Below are 26,303 nucleotides of genomic sequence, written 5' to 3' on the forward strand. Positions count from 1 at the left end.
GGTCACCCCTCAGTCTCCTCCAAACTAAAGAGACCCAGCTCCCTCAGCCTTTCTTCATAATGGAGGTGGTAATAAATTAGGAACTCTGTAATGTTAATGCAGGTGTAAAATGTTCTGTGCATACTTCTCATCTATACTAAGGAAATCAGTAACTGGAATTACGGTAGGTGGGAGGGCTCACTGGGTTGTCCCAGGTGAACAGTTTCCTGGAAAAGGAGTGAGGGCAGGTAAATGGCTCATTAACACAGTGGGTCAGAGAAGCAAAGATAACTTATTTTATAAAGTATACATTATCTTATGGCAAACAGTGTTCTTGCTTATCTTTGAGAAGATATGGAGTATCAAGAGGAGGTAGCATCTAAAGTTTTGGGGTTTTTTCTTCCCTTTGTCCCACCATCTGTAGCAGAGACAGATCAGCCATCACCCTGGGCAAGTGGTTCTTCCTCCTCCTGAAGCATCAGATATTAGCAAAGGAGGAGATTCTCAAACTATGTGTCCACAAGAGAAGGATAAACAGATAAACAGTTTTAGAACATCCCTAAATTTTAAACTGAACTGGACTTAATCTTGCTTTCTTGTGCTAGAAGACATACATTTTTTCATCTTTCTTTAGACTACTGATAGACCTGACCTGATCACAGCAGAATGAAAACACTCTGGATCACAAAAGAGATCTTGAATGCTTCCAGACCACCACTTTTTACTTTGATCTTCTCATTTCCTACTCACAGCATTTAACTTATGATGCCTTAGTAATAATAATAAAGAATTACCAAGATGAGAAGAGAATAAGGTCAGGAGTGCCTTGCTGCTCTCAAAAATAAATAATTCTATGACCCATGCAAGCCACTCCTGCTGTGGATCAGAAGAGCTGCTAGAAGATAGTGTGGGGAGAAGTGGCTGCTGCTGATGGAGGGATCTTGGTCTCTTTTCTATGGACCTGGCAGGAACCTGGGGAATGCGGCTCCCAAGGCAATTCATCCTGCTGCTACTGCCCAGCATCTTTCTGGGGGCTACTCACCCCCTCTCTTCTCACACAGCAGACGGGAGCATATGGCTGCTTACTTATGCTCTTGCTGTTCTTATGGGCTTAGCGGACTTATGGTCCTCGGGGGCTCAGGGGGATTTGCCTGGGGAGAGGGCGAGGAGGGAGCCTGCAAAGGGTGGGCTGCACCTGTGGGAGGTGGAGCAGTGCCAGAGGTCTCGCTGCCATCCTCCACGGTGTGCCACCCGGTGACTGAATTGCTGTGAATGATGATGAGAGATGCTGAGTAAACAGTGCCTAATTAAGGACCAGGGTAATGGTTAACTATTACACAGCATCATTACTGAAGATGTCAAGTTTAAAAATTAGTTTATGAAGGGTAGGTGTTTCTTTTAGACGGCCTTATATGTTCATACACGTCTCTTCTGATGTCACCTTTTCTTCATGAAAAAAAGGGCATTATCAGCCACCCTCCGGGTGCTTTGGTATTTTTAAGTGCTTGCAGTGCCAGCAGCTGGATTGTTCCTCCTGGAGATGGCGTGTATGGGCGCGTTTGCCTCCCTAGCTCAGTCCTGCCCTGCTGTCCTCCCTTCCTCTGTCTCCTGTATTTCGAGGGCTTTCCTTATCTTCCTTCCCACATCTGGCAGAGGCTCCTCTAGGCTCTGCCCAGGAGCATCTTCTCAACTCTGGGTAATTTCAACCACAAACTTCAGTTCAGTCATATCCTTCCTAGGATCAGTTAGCAGATCCATGTCTCCTCTGGCCAAGTCTCCTTTGGCCAGTGTAAATTTTTTTCTCCCCCCCCTCCTTTTTTTTTTAAATTTTAAAATAAAACATTACAAACAACCTGGGCTTAATATAACCGAAGCAGAGCTCTTATTCTCTTTTACCTTATTTTTTCAACCTTTATAAAAATTGCCACCCTCCTGACTCTTACTAGTACTCATAGCCCCAGCATCATCTTCTAGTAAGCCTTTGTAAAGCCTCACATCAGAGTTACAACCAGGGACTTGTAAGTAGATGGGTTCAGCTGATTTTGCTAAAAAAGCCTCACACCCAGGTAGTTGCCTGGCACTCCTGCAGAGGTTATTGTCTCTGCACGAGGAGTGATTGCTGAAAAGGACACATCTCTGCTCTCAGCTACTGCACTGTATGTGATAAAGGGCAAATGCACATTCCAGCAGAGCAGAGAGGCAGAGAAAATGACAGTCTCTGTTTCAGCCCATCCTCCTAAATCTGCTCAAATACATCATTGTCCTGAGTCTTGCAGGTTCTGCCTGCATTTGTCTCGTCTTCAGGACACAGCCTTCCCCCTTTCCTTCTGCAACCTTGATTCTCTCTTCTGCTATTGACAAAGTCTTGCCACACTTGTATTTTTTCCAAATTTCTCCTGTTTTTCTGCCCTCTGTCCTTACTGCCACTTTTTGCATCGCTTTCACTAGTTTTGTTTTTCTCTATGAAAATAAAAATCAGCTTTTTCACTTGGAAGACTCCTCACAAATTAACCACTCCCTATCACCCATCGGTCAGGTTTGAAAGACGGATCCAATGTGGGTTATCCTGCAATCGACTCTGGCCCCTATTACCCAGTTTTTATACTGGTGGTCCTTCTCGTAGATGTCTGTAAAACCACCCTTGTTGTCTTTCAGATCTGTTACTTTAAACACAGCTTTGCTTTTTGGTCTAAAAAAAATCCCCACAACTCCAAGCCCCAGCCTGACTGGTATTATCTCCTTTCATGTGCATGTGGACTGTCTGCACCTGCCTCTTGTCTCGTAGTTTGCAATTTAAATGGAAAATCTTACACTATGTACGAACCTACTCTCTTGATACATCTCATCACTGCTAAAATAGCACAGATGAAAATAAGTTATGTTTTGGCTTTGACTTGTTTTGGAGTCTTGGATGGGAATGCTAGATCTGACCTGCTGGCTCAGATCCACCTTGTAGATATGTCCCTAATTCACTAAAGTTTAACCCATGACGCTCCATAATTTCAGGTGTTCTGGATTTAATGCTCCAGAATTAACCCATTGCATTTCTATCATTGAATGCCCCAAAACCTGCAAAGCTATGGTCTGTCTTTGTGGAAAAGCAATGCTTCGTTTCCTCATCATCTTGTAGTGCCAGTGCCAGTCCACCGTGGTGACAGCAGTCTGACAGGGTCGTTAGCATTGTAACAGGCACGGGGAGAGCTGGGTACAGACTGGAGATACGTGACTACTTATTCCTTCAACATCAACAAACATGTTTTTAAAGGCAATGAAGAAATCCTTGTTTTTCATTTGCATTAATTTACGGTTCCCTCTCTTCTGTGCACTTCTTGGGTCAGGCTGCATGTGAGAAAACAAGGTTTGCAACCCCTTCTCAGCTTCCACTAGTGTTAAGCTAATATTTATTTTTAATAAACTGTATCTTGAAGTGCGCTTTTAAGAATTCATTTGCAAAGCCTACAACAATGAATTCATTGTGGTTTTCTCTTTTTGAAGTTTATTAGCAAATGTGAAGGATCTGTGTAACTAGTTACACTGTATTTCACTGTCATGATTCCTCAAAGCATGAGAACACCTTAAAAAGCAGTAAGGCTTATGAGCATTCACCTCATCACTGTCTTTTTCTCTCTGTGCTGCCAGTAGCCACCCAGCTTTGGAAACACTGTGTAGATAGTCTTCCAGGGCTAGAGCTTTTCTACTGCACCTCGTGTGTGTCCCTGGTGCAGGGCTTCCCTTGCGTTCCCCACACCCTGGCTTCCTTTTCTTCCTTCTCAGAATCCTTCTTTTTGAATGCATATGCAGTAAGGCTACCTGCCAGATAAACCACTCTGTTAGCCTGTTTTGGTAATGCAATAATTTTTGAACCCTTTTCTCCTTTCCTAGTGTGGTGTTCTGCCATGTCCACTCTTTTCACTGTCACTCACCTGTGGGACAGGTACCTCTGTCACCATCCCCAGACCTCTCCCCACCTGCCCTCCTCTGCAGCTTGACAGGGATTTGTCATTCCCATTTGCTGCTGCGTGTTGGTCCCTGGGCTCTATTTTGAAGTCTTTTTTTCTCTTTCAATTCTGAATGTCACTTATTTCACATGCACTAAGAAGTTTATCTTAAATACCTTGCAGTTAGTTTTCAGTCTGAAATTAGTTTTGACAGTATTCTGATAGGTGCCTACTGAGATTTTTTTTCAACTGGAAAAAATGTATTTTAAAAAAATTAAATCCAGTCATTTCTTGCAGCATTTAAGAAATCTCAGGCCTTTAAGATTATGCCTATGTTTGCAGAGCATGAACTCTTTTGGTGAAAACCCCTAACAGGCTTTGGGATGCATTTTGCTAAGCTGATAAGATCCAATGCTGCCTTTTATATAGTGTTTGGATGCTGCTCAGGCCTTGAGATGCAGGAGTCCAGGGATGTCTATTGAACATGGACAAGGAAATGTGCCACCTTTGGGGCAATATTCCACTTTTTCAAACAGGGCTCCAAAAAGGATGCACGTAGGAGTGGGAAACCTGAAGGCAGAGTGGTTCACATTGCGATTCATGTAACGTCTCCTTCACACTGACCCACTAAAGGTTTCATTAGATCCATCACTCAAGCTAGTGGCTCAGGGGAGCAAGGACTGTATGATCACTTTTGCTGCTCTCTTGGTGGGGATCACGGTACTAGGGGCAGACTGTATTCAGGGTTCAAAGCCAGCACAGAATGAAAAGGTTCGAACAGCATCTGTTATTGGGCATGAATTGAAAAATGAAATCTATATAATGTTTAAAACCATAAGAGTGAGCAGATGCTGTTCTTTGTGAACCCTAGCACGATACCTGGAAAGCTGTACAGGGGTCCGTGGTACTTCCCTGGACGTGCAGCCGTTTGACATATGGGCTCTTTTCAGAGAGACATGATTTTGCTCTTGTGACTTATGTCACAAGATACCAGTTTTTGTGTAGTCCTGGCATGTTTTTTTGACTCCTGCTTATCAGGGGGAAGTTGTGTTATGTTGTAGTATGAACAACCTGCAGTGCCCTTGAACGTGCTCTCAGATTTCAGCCTTCTTTCTAATACTTATTTGTTTGTGATTTTTATTTCAAGCAATTACTTCACCTTTTAAGGCAACTGATAAATCAGGTTGTGGGAGAGGAGTAGTCTGTTAATGGAGTTTTGCAAAGTTGCTATGAAATCAGGTGGATTTTTGCTTATTTTGCCAATGGAAACTTTTGGTTTGTAAATTTCAATTTTTTTATATAAATAAAAAAACTTTGAAACCAGCTGCAAGGGCCTCAGCTGTGTTGTACCAGTATTGCTGGTAGCAAAGTCTGAGGATGTCTAAATGTTTAGTAGTTTAAACAAAGGAATGAGAGAAGGCTGGAGTCCAGGTCAAGCCCAGTGTGAACTAAAGCTTTAAGTGGATAACTTGTTTTATTTTTAGCTGGCCAAGTAAGGACAGTGATTTATCTCACCAGCTTGTGTTTCCTTGTCTAAGTCCAGTATTAGGTGCTTGTGTTGCCATCTGAAGTTGCCCAGTGTCTCCGGGCAACCTGCCCTGAAGAAGTGAGCAAAGGGCTTTGTATTTGACCCATTTCTTTGTAACTTCTCCAAACCTTTGTAAGATGCAAATCCCTATTATTAAATAGTTGTGCCTTTTAAAAATTAAGACATTTTCTGGTCCTTACCCAAGTGTATTTGCCATGCAGGAGTCATTGCTGTGAAAGAGTATTTGGGAGCAAGAAGAGGCTTTCCTCCCCATTTGCATTACCCATCTGTGGAAGCTGATCCTGGAGTGGTTTCTTCCATTCCCATAGATCACTGTTGCCCCGAGTTTCAGCTGTGTGCATGGGGGCCCCTCGTCTTGCAGGTGATGGTCTAAGATGGGTTTGACCTGTTCTCACATAGTGGTGCTGACTGTCAGTGGCATAAAAGCATTTCTCTAACATCCTTCCTGTGGGGTCATACAGGACCCTACGGCTCTGTAATGCTGCTTCAGCAGATGCTCTGGACATATGTGGTGGTGTTATCAGAGCCTGTTTTGAAAGCTGTGGGCAGTTTTGGTGACTCCATTACTGCATGTTGAAAGGGCACAATGTCCTATGGAGTTGTGTGGCAGTTATAATCACAGCCAAGTTATCCTGTAAAATTAGAGCACTGAGATATTAAATCAAGCCAATTAAAATGTGTGTGCGTTTGTGCTGCACAAGTTTGTTTTGCTGAGTGACTGCTAGCAAAAAGTTTGAGCTCCACAATTCAGATCTGGATGCAAAGGTGGCATGAGTTGAATGTTTATTCACTGGCAGCAGCTTCTCTCTCACATATATACACCCCTAGGAACTATCAAAGACATGATGAAAAAAACAAGACTGAAAATGACCAGAAAAAGTGTTTTTCATATTTTTCTATGGATCCTTTGACTGTATATTATTGCTAATGATTTATTATATCCCTCAATATGTGCTTAGTTTTAGAAATGACTATGACTTCATATGTATTATAGAGAAGTTGGAAAAGTTAGGAATGAATGTTTTTGCACTAGGTGCTCACTTTTAGTTAGTCTTCCTGCAAATAAATATAGCAGAAACAGAGAGGCAGCTGAGAGATGAGCAATGGGGAGATCCAGCAACCTGAAAAATTTCTGCCAAAAGAGAGGCCGAGATGATTTGCTTCGACCATCTGTCAAGAGTCTTGTCCCTACAGACCAGCATGACCTACCTGGGGAGGTGGAGTGGAGCAAGGTTAAGTCGACCACTCTGACTCATAACCATTTGTGATGGTCAACAGCATCATGTTCGCAGTAATAAAGGAAATACTTATTTGCAAAATAGCAATAAGCCTGAGGAACTCATCAGCAAGCTGTAACTAAAACCAAGGGTTTAACAGGGTTCCAGAGGAGTATTAATCTGGTTTGGAAGAAAGCTGTTGATACTGGAAGGAGTGCATAAGACAGCTTCTAATTGAACAGGTCTTGGAAGGTAACCTCACAAGGTTCTCCTTAGGGGCTGCTGCAGCTTGTGTTGTCTTCTGACCCCACCTACTCTGGTCTGTGGGGAGAGACAGGTGCATTGCCCTGGGGCAGGAGCATGCCCAAAGAGAAAAGGTCAGGCTCGTGAACCACTGCATCCTGACCTTCCCTGTGTCAAACTGCCCCTTCCATGCAGTCTGTTCCTCCTGAAGGTTTCTCTCTCCAATCTGCCTGCTCAGGTGAACCTCCACTTTTTATCTGCACCTTATATCCCCTCCTCCATATGTGAGGAACAGGAGAAGGAAGATGACTTATATTCCACATAATTTTTAGCACCAAATAACTCCCACTTGGTTCATCTCTCCTTTAAAGTGTTAATGAAATTTTTAAAGTCCTGTTTGTCTGGCCACCCTGCTCTGTTCTGAAGGGATAGATAGCACTGTTGCTGAAATTGTGAGGAAAAAACCATCAAGGAGATGAGAGAAGGCCAGAGTGACTGATGCTGAAATTGAATTAAAATGTTCTCATCAGAAACCAGGATTTTAAGTTCTGTTGGTAGTTATTCAGGCTCACCCTGATGATGTGCCATTACGATTTCATGTAGCTACAAGGTCAAACTACTCTAGAGCCTGGGAGGAATAGGGCCCATGCTTTTTATTACAAAGCCAAGAATTACATTAGAGGTGTAAGGATTGTTTTATAGTAGTTGTATAAACACATAACTGTCAGCAATTAATTTGCATGAAGAATGTATATAATTAATTTCTATAGTTTAAGTGCTTGAGGAATAGGATTTTTAACCATACTGTTTAGTCACACAGCTTTACAGTGCAAACTGGCACATTGTTAAGGTCATATTTGCTTTTGTTGCATCCGTGAGTCTATAATGGAATAATCCTTTATTCTGTTGATACTCTGTTTCCAAATCTACAAGTATCTCTTCCCAAACATATGTGCATAACATGTGTGTATGTGAACACAAGGAAAAGGAAGTAGATGACTTGTGTTCAATATAATAATCGTTTTGTGTTTGAACTGCTGGAGGCTCCCTGTTGAAAATAAACTCACGTATCCATTTGTTCATGAACAAAGCTGCTGTCGTGACTGTGTTGATCGTGCATTGACTCTTTGTGTGGGGCCCTGGTTAAAGAAAGATGTAATCTCCTCCATTTGTCACAGCCTTTCACCCTCTTCCCTCTGCTCACCATAATCACAGTGTTCTCATCAATTCTTTCGTGGCAAGTGGGATCTCAGCTGAGGTTCCCATCAGTGGAGGAGAGAGGAGAATGGATGGTAGTTGGTGGAGGAATCCAGGGGAGTTATGGCTGAGTGGTGCTTGAGTATAAATTAGCAATTGTCCGAGCTGGCACTTAGTGAGGTTGGGTAGGACACATGAGGCAAGGATTGATGGCGTTGCTACTGCAAAGGAGGAGTGAGAGAAATGGTGAAATTGTGTGAGAGTCCTCCAGAAATGGAAGATTTTCCTTAAATGTGACAGCTTTCATACAACAACTTTACACGTGCTTTGCTCCAGTTTTGGAAACAATTATTACCTTTTCCTCTGAAGTGTGGCCTTCAAATGCCCTGTGATTTCAGTGCTGAGCTGTGTTCTCCGTGTTGTGCTCTGTACTATCAGACTGTCCAGACAGGATTGTTTGGTATCTTTCTGGCATTTTATTGTTCAAGATACTCTAGAAACCCTCAGTGATTTACAGACCGGGGATTTGACGAACTTTTATTTTGATCTGTAGCTTCACTCTGAAGTACACCTGCCTTTTTTTTTTGTTTGTTTGTTTGTTTGTTTAATTTATTTTTTTTTTTATTAATCACAGCAGATTTGAAACCCCCTTTTTTTCCCATTCTGCTTTCAGATTCCATAGGTGGGTCATTTTCAGCTTCCTCCCACCGATGCCACCACAAGCAGAAGCACTGTCTCCCCATCCCACAGTGTGGAGCTCTGTCCATCAGCCCTCTGCTTTTCCATCCTCACACGAAGGGATCCCAGATCATCATGGACACGACACAGAAGGCAGTGAAGCGCCAGGCTAGCTTCTGCAATGCCATTACCTTCAGCAACAGGCCCATTGTTATTTACGAACAAGTCAGGCTTAAGGTGAGTAAATGATACCTTCCCTTATTGCCATGTGAGCTGCTGTGAATGAATGTTGTAATGTAACAGGCTTTGGTGCTCGCACCAGATCTTTAGCCCTTCCTTGAAAAGCACAGTAGTCAGATCTTACCCTTAAAGATCTGCAATCTTTGTTGGTACTTCTGCTTTTGTCATCGTAGTTCTTGGAGCCATCAGTACAGACTGCTGTAGAAACTGGGAAGGAAAGGGAAATCCTTGCTCCAAAAGAGCTTATCTGCATGTTAGACAAGGAAAAGCAGAATAAGTTGAGACTGCCTGGAAAACAGCAACAAAAAAGGGCTATATTGGTCAGTCTGAAAAGCAGCATCCTCAATAACTCTCTAACCAATGTGTCCTCTAGGCTTTGCACGCATCCTGCAAAGGAGCTTTACTGGGTGGGCTGAGGGGAGGGTGAGGAATTAGCCTATGTGTTCAGTTCCAAAATAAGTCCTTTTCTTCCTATAAACAAGGCAGGAATGAGGGCTGGTCTCATTGGAGGTGGGAATCAGCCTCTCCACAGCCAACAGACAAGAAGTGACAAGGACCTGGAAGTGAAGATGCTTGCTCATGTGCTTGGCTGTGAAGATGAAAGGGTTTTTCTGAGAGGATGAAAGGAGCAGTCAGTGCGGTCACAGTTGCCATCTAAGAGAAGGATCTTTCTGGCAGTCTGCTGACTGCTTTGTTGAGTCAGTCACCTAATAGCATTTAGGTTAGAGGAGAGAACATTGCAGGCATCACATTTTTCTCACTGGCAGAAGCTGTTTTCACTTCCTTTGTATCTGTGGTAGCCAAGAGGATGGAGTTGGTAGTCCTTCTGCTGCAGCTGGCAAGGAAAGTTCAGCGTGTCTCAGTGCTGCTTCCCGATGAAAAAATTCATTAGTCCCCTAGGAAATGAAGCACTTTTTAAGCTCTCACCACCTTGAAGGAGCATGGGGGTCTTTGCATTTCATTCAGTCTTTAAGACCTCGAGTTTGTGGGACTGTGTTTTTCCATTCTTAGCTAATGCTGTGCATTTTGTTCACACAAAGTAGGTCATCATCTTTGGTAGACTAATTCATGACACACATGAAAAATCTGCCTGCAAATCCTTCATTTATGCACAAGGAGTTTTCCAGGAGGTTTATCTGCATATAGCTACTGAGTCTGAATGGTTGTTGCCCATTGCTAGAGGTCCTGGAGAGCTGGGACCTACAGCAGCGTATCAGCCTTCCCTGCCTCTTCCCTCACAGCCAGCAAAGGAGCAAGAAACAAGCAATATGCCCCCTTTTGATAATACAGAGAGATTTCATTGATTTCAGACTCAGGCCCAGAGGTAGAAAATCCCTCCTACAGGTTAAGTTTCCTGTGGAGCTCTTACTGCTTCCATTCAGGACAGCAACCCAGCAGGACTCCTTCATGTTGCCTAATGGGATATTTTCCACGTTGGCCAGCACTTTGGACAACCAACTGTGAAAAATTATTTGGGAGGAGGTGAAAGCAGCATTTTGTTTTTGAAAACACCATCAAAGATTTGAGTGGGTTTAGTGGTTTAGGCAAAGGTTCTGGGTTAGTCCTTCCTCATTCAGAAACAATGTAGCTATATCAGGATATTCATACTTTTTATCACTGTATATTTTTGAATTTTAGCTTGCACAACTTATGTAAAGAATACACATGCAAATCTTTCATCTTCGCACAAGGGATTTAAGAGCAGAGCTCCTGCTGAGGCTCATGGGAATATCTCATGGGAGTAATCAAGAGGCTTGAGCACTCTAGGGATGGATGGAAATGTGAAAACATCTTTGCTTTCCTGATAACTACATCCTGCAATTGCCTTGTTATTGTGTGCCTATGGAAAATGGCATCTTAAACCTCCTTATCAGCTAAAGACTAACCATGAACTCAGTCATTCAGGTCCTATAAGTTCTAAAGTCCCTTTGAAAAACTGGAAGAAAGAAGTCTGGAGATACCATTCTGTTTCTTAGGTGTTATATCTTGGGTTTTATTCTGAGATATCGTTTCAGCTTTGGGAATGCCATCAGGCAACCAGAGCTGTGTGGGGTTTGGGAAAATTTCCTCCATCTTTGGCTCTGAGATATATGTCCTAGTATGGTTTCTTCTGTGTAACTCAAGGCACTGCTAGGGGTGAGATTGTCAAAGGTGGCACAAGAGCAGGAGCCTGAACCTGTGGAAGCAGCCATGGCTTAGCAATTTGGATGCAGATAGCGTCTTTTCCTTCCATTTGGTAACCAGTGGAGCGCCCAAGCTTTTCTGCTAGCAGTGGCTGCTGAAGAGAGAATATGGCCCACAATTAACCATTGCCTTTTTTAGCAAAACTGTGTATCCTTTGTCCAGCTGTGTCTAATTCTTGGCAGGCTCTGTACCAGATTTTAATTTGGATATTATTTTGCCTGTGGTCAGACTGTATTGAAAGTAGTTTATAGGTGCTGATTAGTACATGGAACATATGCAGCCTCGATTACCATATGAATATTTACTTCATGCTGCCTGTGATTGCTGTGAAGTATTGGCAAGAGACTGTGAAAGAGTAAATTGTACAAATAACAATGAGGCCATATTTATCTCAGACCCAGAAGTTTTTTGGTCTTGCAGTAAATTTACTGCAACAAATAATCCAGGCTTCTTCTTGAAGTGTGTCTATATTCCCTATTTTGTCATGTGCATGCCCTGTCTACCCCCTTTCCACTGGGGATATGCATGATCCCATCCTATCCTGGTCAGGCATATAAGATAGAAAATCTGCTGTGGTACTTTTTAGTGTCACCCCAGTGTTGATTCTGCAAGCAGGAGCTTCCCGAGATTCCTGGGGCTGAGGTCAGTGCTCAAGTGTTTCATGTAAACAGCTCAGGTGCTTGGCTGGACTGAGTAGGGATAAAGAGCAGCACCCACTTAACTGGGGAACTGTCTGTTGTTGACTTTTTTCTGAAGCTCTAAGTTACTTTCTCTGCTACTTTAATCATAAAACAGAAACCCCTAGGATTTGAAAAATGTATTTGTTGTGAGATTGTTGTGCTCCTAAGGGCACACATTCCAGATTTGCCTTGGCAAGGATCATGTGAAATAAAAATGGAACATGTATGAATGTGATTAGAAGACAATTCAGAAGTCCAAAGAAAATGCCTTGGAGAATCCCTTGATGAAAATCTGGTGCTCCCAAGCTGGGAGGTGAGGAGCTGCTGCCAGGATTTTGAGGACAAAGTCCTGTAGTCCTGGACAGTTCAGTCTCTGGCATTGCCGCTCATCTGAGCCATTAGTGCTTTGTAAGAGTCAGAAATCAGAGTAAGTTAGCAAGTTTTCTGTGACGTCTGGTAGGTGGTACATATCCATGTTTGTGCTCTTGTCCTGCAGCCATGAGTGAAATTGCTTGAGGCTGCCAAGGCTCTGATGGAAGAGCGCTGTTTCAGGTGCTCTCATGTTTGCAGCAGGTTCAGTGCATGAACAGAAACACCAATTACGTGTCAACTGGCATGTAGGAACCATCGTGGATCCACATCAGGATTGGATTCAGCATCCTTAGGTCTTTCATTTCACAGTCTGGATGCTGACAGGCTGAAGCCCTTCAGGAGGAGCAATACCCAGCAGGTTCATATTCAAACAACAAAAAGATAGAGAGAATTCTCCAAGGGCATCAACTCCATCTGGGGACCATACTAATCCTGCAAGATTCCCTGCTTCCATGGGAAAAAGAGACCTTGTAACTGGATAGTGTTTTGGATGTGCTGCATGTGTTTAGGACCTACTGCCTGTTCCCTTCAGAACCCCTCCATTCTAGGGTTCAGTTCATGTGAGAAGCAGCTCATGACTCTGGAGGCATCTGTGATCCTTTGTCCTGCTCTTTCTTGGGTGTAGAAGGGTGGATATGACACATGTACCACTCCCAAAACTCCGGCAGGTGTTCCTGGCCCCAGACACACTGAGAAACTGCATACTGGCAGGTGAGGTGTAGATGTGCACAACATGTCTTGAAAACCACCACTTACAGCTGAAATAAATAGGTTTTCCCCTATCATAAGACAACATCTATTGTTGCCTCTTAATGGTTTGTTTAATATAGTTAAATGCTTTAACTTATGCTTTCCCACACACAAGTTCTCTGCTGCAAGGCTGTGATTTCACCCAATCTGACAAGCTGAACAGGGGTAAGACTGTCTTTTACTTGGCTGGAAAAGCCAGAAAACCCTGTGGTGGTGACTGTGACTCTGGAGCCAGTGCTTTACCCTCGGGTCATGAGAGATCCCATCATCTGAGCATCACAGGGGAAGAGCTCTGCTGCTGCAGGTGCTGAGATAAAAGCTCTTATGGCCATTTTTGGCACAATTTGTGAGAAGATGATCCTTAGGCCAAAAGGAATTATCCTAGAAATAGAAGTGAGTCATCATGCAGCTGTAATTACATTTCACCTCTCTGCATAGATTTAATTTGATTTTTTTTTTCTAAGTATGTGCATTGTATCCTAAGTGTGCAGCATTGCTGCTTGCACCAGAAAATGCTACAGCAGTGTTTGGCAAGTAAAATGTTTCATAAATCTAGTGGGCTCATCCGTGCAGTGGCCATAGGTGCTTGATGGCATAGAGCCTATAGTGTGTGATTAGATGTTCAAGTGCCAAGCATTGTTATTACTGCTGTTATCTTTGCAGATCACTAAAAAACAGTGCTGCTGGAGTGGGGCTCTCCGACTCGGGTTTACTTCCAAGGATCCATCGAGGATTAACCCTGACACTCTGCCGAAGTATGCGTGCCCTGACTTGGTTTCCCAAAGTGGTTTTTGGGCCAAGGCTCTGCCAGAAGAGTTTGCGAATGAGGGAAACATCATAGCCTTCTGGGTGGACAAGAAGGGACGAGTTTTCTATCGGGTGAACGACTCCGCTGCGATGCTCTTCTTCAGCGGAGTGAGGACGGCAGAACCCCTCTGGGCTTTGATTGACGTCTACGGCCTCACCCGTGGAGTGCAGCTCTTAGGTGAGTACCTGGGTCCAAACACACAGGGATGATGCTGAGCCGTCCCTGGTGAAGGGTCAGCCTGGCACTGCCTGTCTCCATCGCTGTGCTGGGATGGGCACAGGGAAATGGCTGTGGTTCCTCCCCAGAGCATCTCATGACCTCAGTCTGGATCAGTGGGTGTTTCAAACTTAACACATAAATATAATGATTGGGAGGTGGGAAACAGCCACTACAGTATTATCAGAACACAGTCTGGAGTGTAGCATATACCTTGTAAAACTTTATTTTATAGGCTGCTTTCCCCATGCCGAAGTGGGGAAATGCATCCATTTTATGTGTTATAGATAAATCCTTCCTGGATGGCACTATTATGATTTTCTGGCTGGTTTAGTGGACAGATTTGAAACATGGATATCTTCCAAATTACCTGGGAGAAGCTGCAGCTATTTTTGCCAGGGTGTTACTTTCACAGAGGACTTTGATTCTTTCTCTGGAGTCTGAAGGCTGGATATATATCTGGATATACAGTTATGGTTGGAGGACGAGGAGCACCGAGTGCCAGTGTCTTCTATCATCCTCAGCTGAAATGGAGATAGTTTGGCATTCATGAGGATTCAGTCTAGCCCCAAATGTGCAGACTGTCAAGATTTGGGCTATTTGAGTTTATACATCTTAAAGAATTGAAAAGGGCCCAACTTAAGGGGCGACTAGGTTGCTGGGGGACCAGAGGTATCAGCATGCAACCTTAGCTCTGCATTGTCACTGGGGGGACAAATCACAGCACTACATGTAACAGTAGTTTCATGGGTCTTGTTTTCACCATGGAAAAGGTCAGATGGTATCTGCTGACCTTCATGAGCTGAAGTTCCTCCTGAAGATGAGATGATCTTGCTAGGCTGAGACAGATTCTGGCTTTTTCCTGTCATGCAACCTGACATTCTCTGTTAAAATGACATCTTCATGCTATATAAAAAATACTTTAATGAAGCCATTTCTGACAGTTCTACCTCCTTTCTGCACTCCTTGCTGTATTAAAAAATACAGTAGCAAGACTACTCATAGCAACCTACACAGTGAGGAAGAGGGATGTGGTTCAGGAGGTGAAAAAACGGGACTGACCTCTTCTTGCTGTGAAAAATACTGGCCCAAGATTGCACAAGGCAGAGGAATGAAATAATTTCTCAGCAGCTTTTTGCTTTCTTTTAAGAGCAGAAAGATTTATCTTTTGTTATGAATCAAATTGAATTAGAGCCACTAGGCAACTGTTTATAGGCCAAGGTGGTGATATTTGAATTGGTATCTAGAATTCAGCCGAATGTCAGGCCAAGGGTTCAGTTAGGAAGAGCTTACGAATGACTCCAAGTCCTCTGGCTGTTCTTGTGAGATTTGGCACCTTGAGACTCCTCGCCTGATTAATGAGGGCCCATAACTCTGGATTATGTGTTTCCTTTCAAAACACCCAAGAAATCATTTCCTATCCGTCATCCGCCCCTGCATTGTCCCAGCATCTTCCACATCCCCTTTCACAAGGAAAATGTGACTCTTGCCAGCCATCGACTTGCCTCTATTCTAACAAGCTCCAGGCTCTCTGGTGGTTACAAAGTCCCTGAATGAAGCAGGCAGCTTCTGAGTTTACACAGTTGGCATGGAGCTCAGATACGTATTTGTAGCTTGATCCAGCAGCCTTCAGCAGGCTTTAAACCTAGCAACTGTGCCGAAACACCTTCGACTTGAGTCCTCTCTATCTCCATTCATTATTAGACAGCACTAGAAGTCAGAACAGGGAAACTGTTGTCTGTGTTGCCTCCAGATCCTATAGACATACCCACTGCAATGCTCTGCACGCCTGTTTTAGTGTAGCAGACCACACACATAGTACAGGACAACTTGCCAAATACTCCCGGGACTTGACAAATGGATTTCATAACTTAGCTACAAACATATGGTGGAATTCAGCCTGGTATGGCATGCAGGGCATCCAGTGAAGGCTGGGGATACTAGAGTGGTATGTTGAACAAACAAGCCTAGCATTTCAGATTCTGGCTCAGTGATTTATTCACGCCTCCCACCTGCCCCAGCTTTGTTGCTCAGCTCTGTCCTGCCTCCTCCTTTATCAGCATTACAGGCACTGCACAATGCTCTGGCATCACTAAATTATACCTGTGGATAATAGAGAAACAGCTGATTTTACCTTAATTTTTCATTTCTTTCTGTTTATGACTTTACCCATAGCATCAGCTTTACTGATAGTTACCGAGATGTCATTACTGCTGTCAATGCACAGGTTTGTGTGGCTGTCACAGATGTTGCTGTGTCTGACTGCCCTTGCTGTATGTTCAGAAGCAGAGCCATTTAAGCAGTTTCTTTGCCAGCCTGAGGTAAAAAGGGCTTGCATGGTCACTGCATCTCAGCCGAGGGGAGGTCAAGAGCTGAGATTGGATGACATCTTGCCTGTCACTGCTGGAGTGAGTCAAAATGAGAGACTGGCCTAAATCTACCTTGAAAGGTGGCTGTGGTGGCGAGGTTCACAGTGCTCACACCATCGGTCACAGGTGAGAGGCTACTCCTTGCTCTCCTCTCCTCTGCACACATTATAGAGATGAAAAGGCTTAAATTCACCCAGGAATCCAACCTCTGACCACATGGTCTCAGTTGGTCTCCTGCCACCACGTAAAGGCCTGCAAAGGGGAAGTTGTTGCAGTTGAGTGCATGCATGTTCTGTGTTTTAGAGCATGAGTTTCAGCACAGATGCAGGCTAATGTGACCTGTAAACATGTCCTTATACAGTGACTCTCCTGCTGACATGCTCAACTTGCAGGCAGGATGGTTTACAGCTCTGCTTCCCTTTTTGGGCAGCTAGTTTTGCACAAGTGCAGTTTTACATTCCAGGATAATTTGAAGTAATATTTACTAGAAATGTGGCTTAGCCTTATGTTATCACTTCAACATACACACATGTTCATTCACACTTCAAAAAGAGTCCGAGAAAAATTGAATATAAGCAATCTGCTGCCTCGCTGCTATAATAAAGCATCAAAAAGAAAAGGAAAGGAGCAGCTGTTTAAATCCTGGGGTCTTTGGGTCCCTGGAGGAAGGATGGCAGCTCATGCTGCCAAGTGGTGTTGACTCACGTTAGCCTGCTGTTTTCAAGCAAATGGCTACTGAGCCTGGCATAGACTAAGAAAAGTTGATGTACACTTCCTATGGATTCACTGCTGGACAGCAAGCGTGGCAGCTTTCCTCGGTGATGTGTAAGTTAAAACATAATGCCCATCTTCAGCATTCTCCTGTACCTTTTGGTGGGGAATTCCCAGTTTACCTGCTGTATGGTACGTTTTTGAAAATTGCCCATGTTTTTTTTGGCAGTGATATTGTAGTGCAGGATCACAGAATGGTTGAGATTGGAAAGGACCTGTGAAGATCATCTAGTCTAAGCATCTAGTGTCTTTGCTTTCAAAGAGTAACAGATATACTCTAAAAATATGGAAAAATTGGACTGCAAAGAAATTATGATTTCAGCATATCACCCCTGCCATTTACTTCCAGTAGAGTAACATAAGGAATGATCTATTCATTTTCCTTTGTCACTTTTCTTACTAGTATGGTCAGCAATCAAACCCCTTTATTGTTTATTACTCCATTCACGCTCTTCTCCCATCCATCTGTATTTTCACTTGTGTGGTATTTCAAAGTAGTCTTCACCTTTTACCAGCAGGGACTTGGAAAACGAAGGATAATTGTGTTCAGATTGGCATGCTGAGAGGCACCTGTTGAAAGCAAAGCTTTATTGCCTCTTGGAAGGATAAAATATGTGAAAAACTAGTGAGGCCTTGCAAACTGGGAAAATTTTAAATGTACATGTATTAAATATACCTGAAGAAGAAACAGAATAAATATATGCTCCAGTCATAAATACATATATGAATTCCAGTAGAATTAACTGACAGTACTGTGTATTTCTTTCTCCAGATCGCCTTCCTACCTTCTTATTGCTCCATGTTTGCGAAGTATCAAAAATCAAAATATGAACTGATCATGGGTGGAAATGTACTCAAGCTAGTGCATATTTGACAAGGAAGTTGCACATTTTGTAGGGAAGGAAGGAAATATGTTTTTCTTTCTTTACCCTACTCACTTCTTAGGTAAACCGAATCTCTAGCTCCAGGGCACCTTTATAAGAAACATTAAATAAGCCTCAAATGAGGTGGATTTATGGGCAAATTGCAGGTATGAATGGTATAAGACTGATGGTAAACCTAATTTATCACATCCATCTGCAGTTTTACCATGTGGTTATTATTATTTCATTTTCCAAGTGCAAAACTTATTTTTTCCATTGCTCACGGGAATCCATTTCTGTTTCTATTCTGACACATGCAAATAAGCAGACTGATCTGCTGAGAGTGCTTCACACTAAACAAAATGGGATAATCAAATATGACTGCAGTGTGTTTTTATAGTGTATTGTTGAAAGTGGAAGCTATAAACTATTTACCCTCTCTGTGGAAATCTATGACAATCTGAGGAAAAAGAATAATACGTGTTTAAACAGAGTTCTGCTTAATGAAGGCAAGATATATACGACCTGCAAACAGTCAGTTGTCATTGTTTTTCCACATCTCCTAAGAGGAGAGAGAATTTAAATTGCTCATAAAGTTTTATTGTCTGTAGCTGTTGTCTCTATGGCAGCTGCAGGAAGCTCTCTAACACGGCTAAAAATGGGAAAACAGTTTCATAAATAACTAATCTCTTGCTATTTTAATTAATCCCTGCTTTGCCATAGCACCTCTGGAGGGACATATTTTTTCAGATGTGATAGGTACCCGAAAGTTATCCCACAGCCCAAAGGCAGTTCCTTGTGCCTGAAGGTCTGTCTGTCCTCCAGCTCTGTCTGTCTTGCTTATGGTGATAAGGCTGAAATATTGTTCCTAACACAGGCAAGAAAGGCTGTATAATAATATTTTCCATGTTACCCATAAAAGCACAATGAAATATGAAAACTTACAATTTTAAGTGGTGTTTACATTATGGGTGTGTGTACACTGTAGTTCAGATGCTGGCACTGCAAAGATAGGCCCCTGTGTTAAAGAAAATTATGCCTTCACATTAAATATCTATTCTGATGAGTAATGTGGCTGTTACTTTGAGGAGGTAAATATTACTGGTTTGCACTTAGTTTATTTTGCCTTTGCTAAGTGTTGTTACTCCTTAGCAGAAGTGTGGAACCTGTAGTCTAGAAACAGTGATTCCGTTTAAAAGGACTATCACCTTATTTTACTTCTACTAAAGGTATAAAGTACCGGAATAATTTACTGTGTACTGAATTCATTACACACTTCTAGTTAGTTACAGAAGTTTCTAGCATAGAGTAATAACATACCACTAATGGCGCAGTATTTTTTCAAGAAGCATTTCAAGGAGTTCCTTATGTTAGCAAAGAGTGTGACACTTTTATTTAAAGCATTAGGATAAGGTATCTATTTTTTTTAATACATTCTCTTAAATAACACCTTAGTGCTGCATATAATTGTATTTTCCATAGTTTGTCTAATATGGTTCCTGTTATAATTCTGTAAGTAATAAGTGTCTTTCTTAAAAAGAAAGGTAGAAAGAATATGTTGGTACCGGGAATTAACCTTTGCACCTTTCTTAATACTATACTTGTCTCCAAAATATTCAGCAAGGTAGTTTAAACTATACAACCCTTGGGCTATAATGCTGAAAGCTAATTCCTCTTCATTCATAAAGCTATAGCTTGACAGAAGGAGTGCATTTACTCCAGTGTAAGACAGTTGGACCCGGAGGTAAGTTCTGGATGTAAACTGAATAGCTGATCTGGTGAAAGTATAACAATTTATTGTGCTAATCTTTCAATTCCAGCTGTTCCAGCTGTGGAGGCCCCTGTTTGACAGATGACGGCTAAACTTTGCTTATATGATAAAACTAAACACTGGCTCTGTACACTATGTCTCTGCTGGCATGAGATAGCACTTTGTCATTTCAGCATCTAATTGGTATTACAGCTGCTGAATATGCATTTTACTGTACAGAGGAAATGATTTTGTTATCCCTGTAGGTGTCTGGGTTATTAAAAGTTAGACACCTTTAATAAAATTAAATTGGCTTTTCCATCCATATCAACAACAGAGCTAAAAATGACATTGCTTTGTACTCTGAAGTCTCCGTTTGTTTTTCCAAGCAGTATAAGCAGAACTGTTGTTGTTGGGCTCAGTTTGGAAATCCTTACCTATAACCCTCCCCACTTTCAGTTTTACCATCCTAAGCTTGGAGTCACCTGTGGAGTCACTCTGGTTTTAGACTGCGAGCAGGATCTAGCCTTGAGTTTCAGACTAAATCATGATGCTAATACATGCGGTAGAATAACCCGTTTGTTCATTCATGGCAAAGATATTAATTAGTTGATATTTCACAGGCAGAAAGAGCCTCTTTGGTTATCAATTGTATGTGACTCTTTTCTGATGTGTATGAAATAAAATCCATATGACTGTGACATACAACTAGTATAATGCAACTTCAGGATTGTTCTGTCTCTGACAACAACCAGCATCTCTACATCCTCCTTGAGCAAAATTTCTGCAAGCACAGGTGTTATTTTCTCCTGCCTTTCACCTTCAGTCATGCTGAGCCGCTACTTCTGTTCTCCAGGCTGCACTACTTGCATTGAATTAACTCCTGATTTTGACGCAGAGGCTTCATCAGCTCTGCTTATGATGCAGCTGATACTGCAACGTTCTGTGCTCAGTGGGAGGCTGGGCTCAACTCTCCTGCTCAGACATCTAGAAAAATCTGGATTTTGCTTTCTTGTATCACATTCTCTTAAACACATTTTCATAATGTATTCAAACTGTAATATGTGTTTTGCATATATTGTAGCATTTAGTGAAAATATCCCATGTAGGTAAGTGCTTTTTCCTAATGTCTTGGGATGTATAGCTGGGTTCTCCTGACAGAACTTTGCAGAATTTATACAAAACATGCCCATGTATATAGGCTAGAATGGTATGTCTAGTCACAAGTTTGGATTCTCAGGTGTTAGCATCATTTGGGCGTTAAAGGCCTTTACAGAAATATTTTAAAAGAAATTCCCATTCCATCTGCTCCTATTAGATTTTGAAATCAAATTTATTTGGGATTGGTAAGATTTTAGTCTGTAGCTAGGGACAAAAGACTGATAAATCAGATTGCTGGCCACTAAATAAAATCTTGTGCCACTGGCTATGGCTGGTGTGCTTAAGAGGATAAAAATCTCTTGCGGTGCATCTGGCCACTGGTGTGACCCTTCCCAGACAATTAATTCTCTTCAGGGAAGGAGAAAAAAAAAATGTTTAATTGCTCTATCTTCTTTTAAGAAGATAAAGACCACTCCAGGGAGAAAACCTTTAGAATCCAATAATCCTATTCCCACTCTGGTACCATGCCAATAAACACTGCAATATTTGCATGGAAAGATCCAAAGCCTCCAAAATCTTTAAAGCAGAGTGTTCTCTCTTTCTCTCCGTGTCTGAGTCCGGAGGACCTTCCTGTGTAACCTCATCTGGGTGTTCCTGCTCCAGTGGAGGGATTGGACTAGATGATCTTTTGATATCCCTTCCAATCCCTAACATTCTGTGATTCTGTGACCCCAGCACCTCAGAGCTGTGTGTTTGCTGGAACCAGAAGACTGACGATCATTTGGTCATTGTGTTCTGATAAGCATTCACATTTCCTCTTCAGTCTGTAGTGATCTTTCCCTGGTTGATTTTCTTTGCCTGCTTTGGTATCTGTAGGTCGCAGCCATCACCATCCTGAGCCTTTCACAAACTTTAGCAAACTGCTCTGTTATCCCAGCATGTCTTGCGTGAAAGCATCTTTTTGACAAACACACCACCCCTGTTGGTTTCTGCTCCTGTTTCTAAGGCCTGTTTGGTTCTAGCTGGATCTGATTCAATGACTTCATACACTGGAGTATACTTGTGTCTCAGATGAGCTTTAACATTGCCTACCTTTGTCAAAACACTTTTTATTGCTTCGTTCCTAACATGGTAGAGTCTACAGATCTTGATTGTAATGCTGCTTGGCCAGGTGGAAGGAAATTGGCCTTGTGCTGAAGGTCAGTGCTGGAAACAGTTGGAAAGAAAACTGAACTGATGGAGAATTTCACTGCAGAGCTGCAAGGACTGGCAATTTAAACTCAGCCTAATTGCCTCACTCAGGAGAAATACAGAAATAATTTGGTCTTAGGCCATAATCACTTTTATGACTATTTGTATGATAATTTCTAGTGCATCCATTTTGAATGTGAGACCAGTGCTTCAAAGAGGCTAAGTAGCAGTCTAAGGCAAGACAAAGCTACGTTGGCAGGCTAACGGTTGAAAGCTGATGGAGGAGAAATTTGAGTGAAATACTATTTTTAAAAGGTGTGTAGTTTCCAACTGGACAGTTTACCCATTCTTAGTAGCTCAGAAGAGAAGACTACATAGTCTACAGGGCCTGAATTCAACAGGATGGTTAACTACTTGCCCACTTCTTGCACTTACGTAGGTGTATCTGGTGTGCCAGAAATCAGGTATGTGCTTGAGTAAGTCTGTTAGTTCACATTCCTAAAGATAGCCATGTGCTTAAGCATTTTGCCGGATCTTTTTCTTTGCCATCTGCTTGTTACTGGATTCTGTGCAAGGCTTGCTAGGTCAAAACCAGTGGACTGTGCTTAATCGGTAATTGATGGTTATGCAGGGATCAGACCTTGTGCTTAATGGTTTTTCTGAGGAGCAAAGGCTCATCTAGGAGAGGAGTGATGAGGGAGATAAGCATGAGCAAGGGAGGCTGGAACGCACTGCTGGAGTTGGAGGGGAGGTAGAGAGATTTCCTCCCAGCAACACTTGCGTTCTTGGAAAATGTGTCTAGTTTCTGTGCAGGAAGGTTTATGAAGGGGTCCAGAAGCATGAGGGGAGCAGGAAGATGAAAGCATGGAAACAGGGTGAACTGCTGGCTGAGCGTGCTGAAAGAAGGCCTGATTTGGCCAAGAGAGATTAGGTTATATTGATGGGGAAGGCAAGAACAGCCCAGTGACCAAGATACCATCCCTTTCTTGCCTGGTTTCTTCACTCATACAGGGTTCAATTTACACTTGTAAATCACTGGCTTTTTTTGACTTTGTGTTGATAATTCATAACCCAACGGCTGCTTGTGTTTTTCAGTTAGTTTGTGGTTGGTTGGTTGTTTTTGGTTGGTTGGGTGTTTTTGTTGGTTTGCTTGTTTATTTTCTTTCCCTTTGTCTGAACAGCACAGGGCATTAGGTGTGTTTGAACTGTTTTGCATGGGTCACTGTGGATGCCTGGTGTGTTTCTTGAAGATAAGTGAGGTCTTTTATCAGGTCAAGCACATACTACTGACATTCTATCAAAGGGATCATGAAGATATAGAAGAAAAATGGCACATGGGGAAATATCTGAGTCAGATGTGTTTCTTATGTCTCAAATTAGATTGTGGTGGCTTTTTGTTCTGCTCTTGATAAAAATCTATTCCGCTTTGTGCAATGGCTCTTTTCATCATATAGTTAATTTATTACAGAAGTCTTCTGTTAATTATAAACATTGACTGATCTATCAAAGGGTTTTTTTTTGCATGAAGGTGAGTGGGCTGTATGAGGAGAGAGGAAACACTCTTTTGTTTGTCAGTGCTTTGCAATGGGGATTTCACACTCCTCAGTCTGTGTCCATGGAATTTGCTGCCAGATGAACTCCTTTCTATCGAGTTGCACTTTAGAGTCTAAACTTCCCCGTAGTAGCATCTCTAGCTTGCTTGGTTGAGAAAAAAAAACCCTCTCTAAAACAGGTAGAGTGCAGTGTTTTCCTGCAGAGGGTTTAGTTACAATGAACAACCTAGAAAATTATTGCAAATTACTTGCAAATATGGCTTTTAAAAGGACGAGTTATGCAAACCTGAATCATTTATATGGGCAAGCATTTAGAGTTGAAATAGCCTGACTTTGGTTTAGTTAGAATCAGAATGACCTCAGCTGACATTTGATTTACCTGGCAACCACAAAATTGAGAAAAAAATATCTTAACCCTTCTCTGAAATGGGCACAGCTATAAACGACAGCCACTGCACAAACCCAGGCAGCCACCTCTTGCTGGCTTTAGCAGGAGGGTGAAAAACAGCTGTGAATGACAGCAGCTTCTCCAAGTGTTCTGGAGATCTGAAGACAACTTCACCATCACCCCTGAGATGTTTCACTGTTGGTGATTTTGGCATAAACATCGTCCGGGGCGCATTTGCAGTCAGCAGTCCCACATACTCACTAGTGCTGTCCCCTTCTCAAATGTTCCTATGGGCAGCTATTTGACTGAGCTATTATTTTATGGTATATTTAGTTCTTTTTTATCTTTCCTCACTGTCAGTCTCTCCAGCCCAATAATCATGTTTTCTTCTTTACCACAGCCTCCATATCCTGCTGTCATTCTAAAAATGCTTCTGTGATGTTAAATCTTTTCCAGTTATATGATGAGAATTAATTCATTCTGACACAACCATGAAAATCTGATTCAATTCCTTTTTTTGGTATCTCAGTCACAGTCCCTGATCACAAATCAGCATGAGTCAGAATTTCCCAGGTTATTATTTCCTCAGAAAGGCTGATTGCAACCCTGTCTCCATGTTTAATATCCTTTTCCTGACAGTGGTGAAGCCGAGCAGTTGAGACTGCAGGGATTTTGTTTGGATACCTGTCTGTTGTTCCATCATTCTGTGCCACAGGTGGAAAAGAAGGTGACACCAAAGGCACCCAGACCACTTTTAGCGTTGCAGTTTCCCATCATCAGGTAGTTGAGTCCCTGCTGGCTCTACAGCATGAAGATGACTAGAGAAACTAGCAGAGGACTTCTCTGGAGACTGAGAATTCTTGGGTCATAAGTGGAGAGGTAACACAGTGGCTTTATCAGCTTGTGCCAAGACATGAGAATTCAGTTTTGACAGGTTTTCAAAATGAGCATATTGTGCTGATATCTTCTGCCAAAATGGACTGTCCTGAAACATTTCAGATAGATAGGTTTCAATCCTTTTGGGTTCAGCTAGTTAAAGGGTTACTAAAAGTAGACCAGAATTAAAAGTAAGTGGGAAATACTCTCTTTGGGGCCCTTACCATTCATTTATTCTCTCCAATACATGTTTGTCTCAAATTTTTTGTCTGGAGGGCAGGACCACGTTGTCTGCTCATTGAAAGAGCGGAGTGCCATCAGCCTGTTCTGCGCTGTGCTGTGCTGAGGCCAGAAAGGGTTTGGAGGCATGAGGAGCCTTCTTCTTCCTTACAGAGAGCCTCTGGAGGCAAACACAGGAGGAAATCCGGCTTCCACTCGCCATTGTACCTCTCTGTATTCTAGAGGATGTGCTGTTGGCTGAGCAGCAGCTGGAAGGGCTGCAGGAAGAAGCAAAAATTGCTTCTTGTGGGTCCCAGGAGGCAGGTGAGGTCCCTGAGCCTTCCCAAGGGCTTTGTCACTGCACAAATTCAATGCCCGGCTTGAGGACTAAAGAATTGTTTCCACGTTTTCTGTTGATGGTTGCAGTTTCCTTTTGTGGTTCTCTTGGGTTCTTCAAATAGGGCAGTAGTAGCTTTAATACCCACATGGGTTTTTTTGCTTGCTTGTTTGCTTCCTACAAAGCTGTAGGAATATATTTTTTATCACATTAGAACAGCAGAGAAATACCCAGACAGACATTAGTCCATTATTTTAATGAGGGAAGAATATTTATTAGGATTTAATTGTGCAGGAAAAGCAGCCAAGCACTGCCTGCAGGGGAAAGCCTTTACATGCTGGTATGAGTACATCAGATCAATAACTAATGGTTCATAGGAAGGTACAAAAAACCATCCTTAGTTTTAGTGGTAGAGGATTCAGCTGCCAATTCAGACCCATATTTCTCATCTTCCTGGGACAAATCACACAAGTATGCTCCTGCCCTGCTGGATACAACTGTTATAAAAGCTTAGGTGAGTGAACTAAATTTCCCCTAAAACTTCCAAACAATTCTAGGTATTATTGATGAAGATAATTAAGATAAGATGTGGGTACGCTGAGCAGAATTGGTGGCCTTTGTGAGGCTTATCCATTATTAATCAGCCATATAATTTTCCTTAAGTGGCAAGGCGCGATTGCTTGTTTTTCAGGCCTAGTTGCATCTTAATGCTACGAGCAGAGACAAGACTCTCTCACCTGCATTATTGTGAATTACCCATTTGGGAAATGAGGATGTTGTAGGCTGGAGATACACCTTGGGAGCTTGCTTGTCACACAGATAACCAGATGCTGA

At 42.4% G+C, this 26,303-nt stretch overlaps 1 protein-coding gene across 3 annotated transcripts in view; it reads left to right on the forward strand.

Moving 5' to 3' along the window:
• NEURL1 (neuralized E3 ubiquitin protein ligase 1) overlaps nt 1-26,303 on the forward strand; it is a gene marked incomplete at both ends in the record, with an annotated part of 155,193 nt that overhangs the window by 85,842 nt on the left and 43,048 nt on the right. For all 3 annotated transcript variants that reach the window (XM_080348162.1, XM_080348163.1, XM_080348164.1), the window contains 2 exons: nt 8,797-9,038; nt 13,691-14,012. In XM_080348162.1, the coding sequence (XP_080204288.1) occupies nt 8,797-9,038; nt 13,691-14,012 (564 nt within the window). The remainder of the gene's footprint in view (nt 1-8,796; nt 9,039-13,690; nt 14,013-26,303) is intronic.

This window comes from Nesoenas mayeri (assembly GCF_963082525.1).
Source record: "Nesoenas mayeri genome assembly, chromosome: 7".
Classification (NCBI taxonomy): Eukaryota; Metazoa; Chordata; class Aves; order Columbiformes; family Columbidae; genus Nesoenas; species Nesoenas mayeri.